The sequence below is a fragment of the Porites lutea genome, chromosome 10, assembly GCF_958299795.1.
Source record: "Porites lutea chromosome 10, jaPorLute2.1, whole genome shotgun sequence".
Taxonomy (NCBI): domain Eukaryota; kingdom Metazoa; phylum Cnidaria; class Anthozoa; order Scleractinia; family Poritidae; genus Porites; species Porites lutea.
The window spans coordinates 24,649,319-24,661,152 of NC_133210.1; the positions used below are offsets into that span (position 1 = coordinate 24,649,319).

The following is an 11,834-nucleotide window of genomic DNA, read 5'->3' on the forward strand; positions in this document are numbered from 1 at the left end:
TTTTCACCTTGTACGACTTGAAAGAACGCTACGACATGATACTATCGAGTACGACATAACAGCATCCCGGCTATAATATACGGTCGCGGTGTACGACATAACAATTTCCTGGATACCACCTATGGTTACCGGGTACGATACATCATTCAGGTTACGATATAAGTTTATCGCGTACGATACAATATCATTCAGGTTACGTCATACTGAAGTTTACTGGGTACGATACAATATCATTTAGGTTAGCATATCAGGTTACCGAGTGCGAAACAACAGCATACAAGTTACGATCTATGGCTACCGGGTACATCAGCAATGGAGTACGTAGCCTGCGTAGCAAGCGTTTCCAATCGTGTTATTGCGCAAAAGTTAGAGCAGAAGCAAAAAAAAAGGTTCCCCTCCCCCTCCCCCGTCATTCATGTTTTTTTGCTCTTGTCCCAGCTTTCTAGACGAACCTCGCGAGGAAACGCTTGCAACGCAGGCTATGGAGTACGATACAATGCTATTCTGGCTACGATATTAGGTTACCGAGTATGATATAACAGTGTTCCGGTTACAATACAACATCACCGAGTACGACATAACAGCATACCGGGTACAGTAAGACAGTATACAGGCAAATTCGATATAATGCACCTTATGGTACTGATCCAATAACATTTTTGTCCAGTATTCCGCTCCATAGAGATATGGCGAAAAATAAGATTTTAAGTTTTAAGGACACTGCATAGAGACCTCTCTTTTTTGTACACAAGGAATTCTGAAAGAATGGAATTGTTTATTCTTGCACGGATTTCACGAGTTCTTCGATTCAGTAAAAGACAACAACAAGGTGCTCCGTCAATGATCTTGCATTTTCCTCTGATATAACGACTATGATATACCTTAAGTATATAGCTGGCAACTAAAAAATTTCATCTGGCGACTAGCCTGCGAGCAAACTCTCCTATCTGGGCAAGCGAAGTGAGCCTCGCGAGAACGCGCGAGCGAGGGGCCGAGGAAAGGAAAGGAAATGGTATTTCTCTTCGTCTGGGCGAAGTACAAATTAAATTTTATGAGAGATCGTTGCAAGCTCTCCTTTCCCCTGCCCCTCGCGGCTTCGCCGCTCGCTCTCGCGTTCTCGCGAGACTCCCTTTACTCGCCCAAATAGGAGAGCTTGCTCGCAGGCTATCTGGCGACCAAAGCATTTCCTCTGATCGGCAACTGATGCCTTAATGAAAAAGGTAATTTCCAACCCAACAAAAATATATACAGTATTAAAAACGCAAGGCGTTGTAATAGTTATATTCGAGAGTACAGTCATGTTATTCCCACCCTGCCAATACCGCATCCAGTATTACAATTAACAGATACTCTGTGCGGATTTCTGTACCCAGAAAAAAGTAGAGGCCATTTGGAGGAGATTAAAGTTGAAATAAAGGCCGTAAGAGAAAAGTTGGATGCCTTAACATCCCTAAGACAAGAAAACAACGTTGAAGGTGGGTTCTAGAACAGCATACCTCAGTTTTCACACCTTTTTAGATGTCTTTATGTACCTATCAATGTTAAGCCGACGGGGGAGGGGAGGCAGGGCATGGGGTGGGGCTTTGACATTTTTCAAAAATTTGCCGTCAAATTCCCTGGCCACGGGCAAATCATTCCAGTCAAATGCAACCAAATTCCACCACCCCGGGCTGCACATGTCAAATATCGTAGGGCTGGACCCAAGAAAGGCACAATAAAAATGTCTCCAAACAAAACTCTGCAGTTTTTATTTATAAACGTTGCTGCATCACCAAAGATACATGTTGCTGTTACATCGATCTGCAATAGCATGTTTTAACCAATCAATCCGTGTTACACTGTGTAGAATAGACCTTGTCACGGTTTTCGACGCCATCTTGACGAGTAGGCAAATGCGTGAGAAATTACAGTGTTTGTATGAGAATCTAATTTCGAATAATTTCCGTAGAACGGCTGTTCTGAAAAAAATATGATTTGTAAACTAAAGCTTCACTCCTAAGGATTCTACTGAAAAAATTTGAGGGCTTTACATGCACTAGAAGACCTAGAACCACTTTAAAAATGTCCTATACATTTGTCTGTAAGAAAGGCCCGGTAAAATTACAGACAAATATATAGAAAATCTAAAGCAAGCCTCTAGTAAAATTTAAGCACAGGTACGCCTCCAAAATTTTTAGGACAATCCTTTGCTTTGTAGCTTTAGTTTACAATTGATATTTTTTTCAGAACAGCCTACTTACGGAAATTATTCGAGATTAGATTCTCATACAAACATTGTAATTTCTCACACGTTTGCCTACTCGTCAAGATGGCGTTGAAAACCCTGACAAGGTCTATACAGAAACCTTTACGAGAAAGTCCACATTTTGTAAGTACCGTGAAATTATGTTTTACCTACGGTGGCCCGTAAGGGAGATTACCTTAATTTTTATTTTTTCTTAAGTTATTGCGCGATAATTCAGACTCATTGCGCGATAAATTGCAACATATCACATGATAAAGAGAAGCCTGACTCACGCTTTCCACCCACGTGTTTATAGCCTTTAATTTTCAGAGTTTAGCTTCTACAAGTATATGTTTCAGAAACCGTCCTCGTTTGTACGATATAATTGGAGGTTCTTTGTAGATTTGTCTAAGAAGAGGTTGGTTCTCTATCAGTTACCAGTGTTTCAAAAGAATGTTTTTAAGGCTAGGAACTAATGGTTGATATTACGCGACAAAGGGCAAAATGGTTTTTCCTCTTGAGGTTTTTGTTGGAGTGCTTCTTTCCTGTTTTCAAAGTGTATTTCAGAAAGAGTTAAAGCTGTTAAATTCTGTGGATATCCTCTCTCTCTAAGGTGCCACTGTCAGTTTTAAAGGCTTTGTCAGCCCTTATGCGTGCTCGTGCTTAGTGTAATGTTAGAAATATTAAGTGCGTGACAATTCTATCATAATGATCATTTAGCTATTTGGAAATAATCAAGTAACAAAGACGTCAATCAAAAAAATGATTTGCAACTTTAGATTTTTGAACAGTATATGTATTCAATATAGGTTCTTCGCTTCACTTGAGACTAGAGCAGCTTTCGGGACGGTTATTGGTGTGACTTTTTTTACTGTGATTTTTAATTAAACAATTTGAAGTGAGTTGAATAGTGTTGTGGTAATAATGTCTTTGGGCATGTTCCTCTTTGGGAATGCCTATTCAGGGCTTTTTTAAAACCTCCTCTGATTGTTCTATTATTTTTTCTTCCGACAGTGTTTCACTGTAGCGACGTTTTCGGTTCTGATTTATTTGTGGTCCTGTGGTTCTTATTTTTGGTTATAGGAGGTGGTTCCGCGTCTGTTCTCCTTCTTTTCTTTCTTCTTTTGAACGTCTCTTGGAGATCTTTGGACTGGTTCAGGGTCAGGTTCAGAAAGGTTGTTTCCTTCTTCGTCGTTTGTTTCTTCAGCAGACCTCCATTTCGTCAATGACTAGAAGGTCATCGGTGGAGGTTGTTCCTGGGGCAAGGAAGCCTTCTTCGGTCATCACTTTTTCTGACATTTTCGTTGCCGTTCTATCAAGATGGTCAGGCAAGACCGCGGTTCCGATCCTATCGTATGCATCTCTTTAGTTGCTGATTCTGGGGTCAAGAAGGGCTTTATGTAAGGCGAAGGCGTCCTATTACTCAGAACAAATTCTTCAAAAGAAAACTTTCAAAACCGACTAAAAAAATTCCAAAAGCACGTTAGAGAGAGAGGATATCCACAGACTTTAATAACTCTAACTCTCTCTGAAATACACTTTGAAAACAGGAAAGGACTCCAACAAAAACCTTCAAGAGGAAAAACCATTTTGCCCTTTGTCACGCAACATCAACCATCATTTCCTAGCCTTATGAAACCTGGCAACTGACAGAGAACCAACCTCTTCTTAGACAGATCTACAAAGAACCTCCCATTATATCGTACAAACGAGGAAGGTCTCTGAAAGATATACTTGTAAAAGCCAAACTCTGAGAATTAAAGGCTATAAACACGTGGGTGGAAAGCGTGAGTCAGGCTTCTCTTAGTATCATGTGATATGTTGCAATTTATTGCGCGATAATTTGTATAGGTAATAGCTTGATTTGTAGTGATATTTGGCATAAATAACACGAGTGATATTTCGAAATTGTTATACAAAATTTCACGAGCCGTTAGGCGATTGAAATTTGAGACAATTTTGAAATATCACGAGTGGTATTTATGCCAAATATCACGTTCAAATAATGCTATTATTTGTTTATACTACTACCCGCAAAAGGTTTGTAATTTCACATGTAGGTATTTCAAATTAAGCTGAAATACCACTGCTCTAAGCCAATCAAACTGCAGAAATTTCTAATGTAGTAGTATAATATCATTTATCGCGCGATAACTTAAGAAAAAATAAAAATTGTAATGTCCCTTACGGGCCACCGTATTTACCTGACTGAGTACGTGACATTGAAAATGTTCAATATTTTTTCTTGCTTCTTATATTAGTGTGAAGAATAGAGAAATCGGATACATCCTTATTTGTGGTATTTTCAAGCTTCACGGAAAAGCTATGAGGCGAATAGTAGCTCGAACGAATTTTACTTGTTGTCATTAGGTTAGCATCAGGATCACGTTTTATCTACGGAATCGTTCTGAAAAAGACCAAGATCACACAAGCTATTAAATGAATGGATCGATTTCCTGGAGCGTTATACTGCGGGGTGGGCATTTTTCAGATCTTTACAGTTATAATATGGCAATTCCATCAACAGCAATTTGTTTTCTTTAGCGAGATTTTTCTTCTCTTTGTGCGAAGCCATTTCCAATAACTGTATCACATCATTAAGATTATGAACGAATAACACTGAAGACACTTATCTCCTTAATCCTGAGTTGGAGTACTGACCAAGCTTTGCTTCGGCATATCGTTAAGATAGGCCATGCGTTTTAGTTTGAAGACCTGAGAGCTACTAGATTTAAGAGCCAAAATCTCAGAGTTCTACATGCACCCAGACGTACTGGAATTGATGTGTAGATTTTAGTTTATTTGCCTCGCTAAGAAGGTGCTGTAATCTTGGGAACAGGTGTTCATGAATTCAAATAACTGCATTTTAATTTTTTCTTCTTTAATTTTTATCGCTCTGCGTCCGGCGCTAAACTCCACACAGTAAGGGAGGAAACTGCAGTAAAATGGACCCATCAGAGAACGGCCGGCCGTAAGGTGCAAAATCGACGGCGCTTGAATACCTTCTGCATAATTCTTGCGCAACTTTGTTAATTTTCAACACAGGAAATAGATACCTGGTACAAACTACAGATTTTTCCCTTCCTTACGTCAGCTTAGTCTTGAAATCATGCTACATCGATATTAACCTCCAATGACGTCTTTCATTTCCAGGTACTTCTTTTCCAGCTGAATGTATTGACGGAATTCGCCAAGGCTACAGCAGCAGAGAAAGATGGCTTGCAATTTTTCCGTGGCGCGAGTATTTTCAAATCGACCTGGATAACATTTTCACCAGACCTAAAATAGTAAGAAGAAAGAAAGAAAGGGGAACAAAGACTAATGAAACTGTTACAATGTATGATATTTTCAACCGTCACGAAGAATGCTTACAGTCCTCACAGCCTAGGACAGTGTTATTAGAAGGGAAGCCGGGTACTGGAAAGACCACATACTGTAACAAAATTGCTTACGACTGGGCTAGGAATAAAACGGAGGAAGAAAGTTCTCCAGGCACTTGCTTTCCAGACTTCCTAGTAGCGTTGTTGCTAAAATGCCGGGATATAGAGTGTAATCTTTGGGATGACATTGAAGACAAACGTGTGCCTCGAGCTGCCAAAGAAAAAGAGAAGGAATTCTTTAAGTCTTTCCTTTGGGACGCCATTGATGAGCAGCTTCTAACTGAAGATGTCACGAAAGAAGAGAAGGAGGAATTTTTCAAATTCGTCCGCCAAAATCAGTCAGGCGTTTTACTAGTACTTGACGGATTAGATGAGCTACCCACCAAGATATTACCAGCGTTTAAGAAAGCCATTCAGGGGAAAATTTTTTCCAAATGTCGCATAATAGCTACAGCACGACAGGAGGTTGGAATAGAAGTGCGAAAATGCTTCGACACCTTGCTGGAAATCGAAGGGTGGTCCGAAGAAGATACTCAACAGTTTGTAAACAAGTACTTCCAAAACAGGAGTGATCTGGCTGAAACGCTATTGGAAGCGCTACAGAATAACGGGGAACTAAGAGACCTGGCTTCGAATCCCTTAAATTCAACCCTCTTGTGTCTAATCTGTGAAGAACTGGAGGGTTTTGTCCCAGAAGGAAGGAATCAGCTGTACTTGAAAATGGTAGAGTGTGTTTTGCGAAGATACATAACGAAGCAAGGGTTATCAGAAACTGATCAAAACCTCATGAAAGTCTACAGACCCGATTTTAAGCGTCTTGGTTCGATAGCTTTAAATTGCTTGTTCCAAGGCAACATGTCCTTTGAGGATGAGGAAGTTTCAAATTTTGTCAAGGAGTCGCCTGCGTTTGAATTCCTTTCAGTTCAGCCCGGAAGCAAAAGGACGTCATCTCGGCGCTATAGCTTTTTGCATAAAAGTTTCCAAGAATTTTTTGCTGGATTTTATCTTTATGGCCAACTCGTCGATAACGAAATCACACTGGAAAACATAACAGACGACACCCGTTATTTCAGCGAGTTGAAAAATGTGCTTTTTTTCACATGTGGCATATTAGCAGTACAGTGTGAGGAACAAGGGGTATCCCTGTTTGAATGTATGGCTACTAAAGTCAACGAAGGAGGTCGACCTAACAATGACCTTCTAGTTGCACTTGAATGTCTAAAAGAATGTAAGGTAGAAGACGATAAACTGCACCATAAAATTTTCGGCGCTGTTGGTTCTTCCCTCGAACTGGAGAATGTAGATTTCCGATCTCTGTTATTAGACGACGCCGATGCTGTTGCACTTGTTCTAGGGGAAGTAGTTAAAAAAAATTCAACAATTAGAAAGTTGAATTTGTCTAGCAATTGCATTGGCGATGAAGGCTGCAGTGCATTAGCTGAAGGAATTCAAATCAATGATTCGCTTAAGGAATTAAACCTGCATTGCAATGAAGTTGGTGATGCTGGTTGTGCTAAACTGGCTCAGTCAATTAATAGTAACTCGGCAATTACCAATTTAAATTTGTCCGCCAATAGATTTGGTGATGATGGCGTTGCTGCGCTCGCTGACGCACTTGAAACCAGTCCAACGCTCTCTGTTTTGGATTTGTCGCAAAATGACATTGGAAATGAAGGTTTGATTAAACTGGCTAGATCAATTACCAGCAATTTCGCACTTACAATTTTACATTTGTCTGCCAATAGCATAAGTGATAATGGTGTTGCGGCTCTGGCTGAAGCAATAAAAACCAATTCAACGCTTGCCGAGTTAGATTTGTCGGAAAATAGCATCGGTGATAATGGCTGTGTCGCTTTTGCAAAACGTGTAGCCTCTTCAACGCTTAACATTTTGAATCTCTCCAGCAATGAAATAGGTAATGATAGTACCACAGCGTTGGCTGAGCTAATTAGAAAAAATTTGGTGCTAAAAAATCTAAATTTGTCTAGAAATAAGATTGATGATGTTGGCGCTGATACCTTGGCCAAAGCAGTAGAAGAAGCAGTTGAAACCAATTCATCTCTTGAAGAACTGAATTTGTCTTACAATAACATAAGCAGTCAAAAAGCGGCGCAATTAAATTGCATTGAAAAAATCTGCATTGATTATGATGATCGGCGTAGTAGTGAGGAAGACGAAGAAGAGGAAGAAGAGGAAGAAGAAGAAGAAGAAGAAGAAGAAGAAGAAGAAGAAGTAAAAGAAGATAATGATGATGAGGAGGATGATGATGATGAAGAAGAGGACGACTATGATTATGCTGATAGTTTTATTAATGACGAGGATGAGGATGATGGTGATGATGTTTCTGAAGATGATGACGATGATGGTGGTGGTAACGGCGACGATCTTGGTCATGATAGTGGCAATGAAGATGGTGGTGTTAATGATAGAAATGATGATGATGATGATAATGATGATGATGATGATGATGAAGAAGAGGACGACTATGATTATGCTGATAGTTTTATTAATGACGAGGATGAGGATGATGGTGATGATGTTTCTGAAGATGATAAAGATGATGGTGGTGGTAACGGCGACGATCTTGGTCATGATAGTGGCAATGAAGATGGTGGTGTTAATGATAGAAATGGTGATGATGATGATGATGATGATGATGATGACGATGACGATGATGATGATGATGATGATGGTGGTGATGATGACGATGATGATGATGATGATGATGATGATGATGACGACGATGACTAAAATAACATAGTGGTGAGGATTGGTGCTAATGTTTCTGATGGACATGAAAGCGGTGATAAAGGCGATGGTAGGGATGAGGATGGTGAATGTGATCAAGTGGTGGTGACAACTGTCGTAGAAACGAGTGATGATAATGAACGACTTAACGTCTTCTGATATTGAAAGATATCAGATCAAAAGTTCCTATGAATTCCTCGAGAACGCAAAAGATATATTTTTTTCCTGCTTCAAGGTAGAGTATAAAAGATAATTATTTTTCAAAGTTCTTCCAAAGAAACAATAATTGAAATTCAGATATGGACTTTGCAGCCTATTAATTGTGGTTTTAGAAGTCTGAAAAGCAGCTCATTAGTTTTTGAAAGCTGTACCTAGTAAGTTAATCCTACCTGAAACAATCTTTATTCTTTCGCTTACAAAGTTCAACAGACGTTTTCGTTCCGGCAAAAAAAAAAAAAAAAACATGAATTAAATGAACAACATGATACATGCTTGCTGCATGGTTCAAAGTCATTATATTTATGGAAACGTATCTTATTTAGTAAAGATGCGTCACTAGTAGAAACAGCAGCGTTAGGGAATAAAATTAGAAGAAGCTAGTTGACAAAATAATCAGATGTTTTATTTAGTGGAATAACATGATATGAGTAGAAATATATTTAGGTAGTTTGATAATTTTCTTGCAAGGAAATAAATGTTAGGCTATGATGTATTAAAATCGTTTGAGCAAATCTTGTAGTAAACAATATGTGTTCTTTCACGTACGAATTGTAAAAGGGACAAAGTCCATCATCTTCAGATGCAAACTGGGTGACTCAGTGTATGACAGTATTAATAGTAACTTGAATGTATGAAGAACTCTTTAGTTTTGTACCTATTGTCTTAAGTAAAGGCTCTTTTCTTTTAAGAAACAATAAATTGTGACACTTGAAATAGAATCAAGTCGTCAAAGTTAAAGACTGTTTCATTAAGTAGAATCCCACGTGATAACCTCGTGAATAATGATGATGCAACAATCTACAATAATAGTGAAAATCGTGACATTTCGTAGCTGTTCTGTATTCGACTAGATTCATTATCTTAAAAAACCGTGAAGAAACCTTGAAAACTTCCACTTCCCTCTGAGCAACGTTTGGTTAGTTGATATTCATAGTACTTTTAACAATTTATTTATCTTGCAACAGATATCGGAAGGAAAGAGAAAGTGAATCTATAGTATGAGGATCGACTCAGCTGTACCCAAACTGTCTTGATTTAAACTGACTTTCCCTGGTGGCCGGTGTCAGAGTTAGATTAAGCACCGCGCAAACGGAGAACGATAAAATAATAAAAATATGTACGAAACCTGGCTGAAATCTTTGAAAATTAACTAGGTATTAACTAAATGTTTCCTCATTTGATGTTATTTTTTCTTTTGAACTAAGTAAAATACGGAGTACAGGGCAAGTGTTCTTGGTGGCCGTTCACTGTGACAGGACAAAATGTACAGAGAAGTTGTCATGTTTTTTCGCTCAAATTTTATACTCTTTTAGCTTTACAAACGGTACGTGTAAAAGAAGGATGATAAACTAAGCATAGCTACATAAACAAGCAATCCAAATGAAGAAATAGTCGGTACAAATGGGCTGCAAATACTTACGTTTTTGCGTTTCCTCCAAACGGGAAAAATGTCTTCTTCGCATTGAAACGGCGGCCGGCAAACGGAAAACGAGAAAAAAGTCAGGTCACGTGACCATCGCTACCTTTCGAAGGAATAAAGGATGCGGTGCTTAATCTCTATTATAGCGGAGCTTCGCGCGCGCGGCGGAGTCCCATTACTATAGAAATTGGAAACCTATCGATGCCAGAAAATTTGGTTATAACGTCGGCGTCCGCCGGCCAGTGTACACATACATGTAAGCAGATTTCAAATATCACATTTTCTACTTGCCCAAATTTTTGTTTGGGAAGAAAAGAAAACAACATTCCGACATGCTCTCCGCTTATTTTAAGAGGAAACATGACAGGCTAACTTAAAATATTGAGACGGCAATTTTTCTTGAAAATGATGATCGTCTAAGGAACGGCTATAAGGAAAATGAGGAGTTTTGAAATCAAAACTATTGTTTTTTCAATCGTACAAACGAATGAAAAACGACTTTTAAACAAAGTGCAGCAATGTCGGTTCGAATAATAATTGTAGTTTTGCCTCCTAAAATTATTATTTCAATCAACTGTCCTGTCCTTCGTTTGAACAATACTTTCAGTGTTTTTAAGTTTTTAAGACAGGCCTGTTCAAATTTCCGTTACATTACACAGCGACAGAAATACTGTCAATGCCCACCCCAAACCCAAAAAAGAAATGCTTGCAGATTGCGAATTTGAAAAAAGTAATGAACTAAAATTAATACGTAAAAATTTGTTGTTTGATTGAAGTTGTTTCTCACATTCTTATATTTCGTTCTCTGTTCAATGAGGGTAACTACTTTGAAAAATGTGGTATTATGGCAGCCACATGGACTGAAAAAGATCAACACGATGTTGACTAGTAACTCTCGTTTTCGTACAAAACATTCAAAATCAAGTTGTTACACACTGGTAGCTTGGGAAGTCCTCGTTGAACAAGCCATCTGCATACGAAGGCTGTTTCTTATTTTTAAATCCCCCTCCAACTCACTATGAGAAAGCACACATTTATCGAAGCACATTTTCATGAGTCCTCCTCACCGGATTGTACAAATTGGTTATAATAAACTTGACACTACTGGTCCCACTCAGGCAAAAATCCGGGAATACCTCAAGTGTTCAATTTCCCACTCCCCAGTTACGGGTGATAGTCAAATGCTGGTTTGCCCGGGGTAATGTTGAATTTACGATCGTGTAAGCCGAGTCCACTTCCAAATTCTCTTTTTCTTGTATTTAAATATGAGACGTTTTAGTGTTCGTATATCACAGTTTGTAATGGGAATTTCAGGTAGAAAAGCAAGACCACTGATAACTTTCTTACTGCCCTGTGTCTGTCTGTCCTACGTCTGTTCTTATAGAATAAAACAATACCTGTCGTACTTATTGCAGAAGTAACAAGATTTGTTTGCGCAGATGTCTGTTTAAATGGCCTAGGTGTTACGAAAAATTGTATTGCGTGACTAGCGTGACTTTCTAGAAGCTTCGCGAGAGTTCGTAGTTTGTTTATTTTAGGATCTTGCGTAAGCGTTCCTAAAGCGGTATATTTTGTAATCTTTCTATAATTAGACTATTTAGAAAGTTCTAGAATCTTATTGTAAACGTATATAAGTAGGCGAGTCCGAGTTAAGTTTTAACTAGTTTTTACAAGCGAGGAGAGTTCGACGTTGGTCGTGTTTAGTCAAGTGTGACGAAAGCAGTGTTTATTCAAGTTGGCGGAGGCCGTGTAAGTTTATCAAGTTAATCCAAGTTGGCGGAGGCCGTGTAAGTTTACCAAGTTAATTCAAGTTGGCGGAGGCCGTGTAAATTTATCGAGTTAC

The 11,834-nt window shown here is 38.8% G+C and overlaps 1 protein-coding gene across 1 annotated transcript in view; it reads left to right on the plus strand.

The window, feature by feature from the left end:
* The window catches only part of LOC140950992 (uncharacterized), a 32,190-nt gene extending 22,919 nt beyond the window's left edge, over positions 1-9,271 (plus strand). Inside the window, exons 6-7 of the mRNA XM_073400211.1 lie at positions 1,374-1,475; positions 5,378-9,271. Of these exons, the coding sequence (XP_073256312.1) occupies positions 1,374-1,475; positions 5,378-8,355 (3,080 nt within the window). The 3' untranslated portion in view covers positions 8,356-9,271. The remainder of the gene's footprint in view (positions 1-1,373; positions 1,476-5,377) is intronic.
* Positions 9,272-11,834: the final 2,563 nt, after the last annotated feature.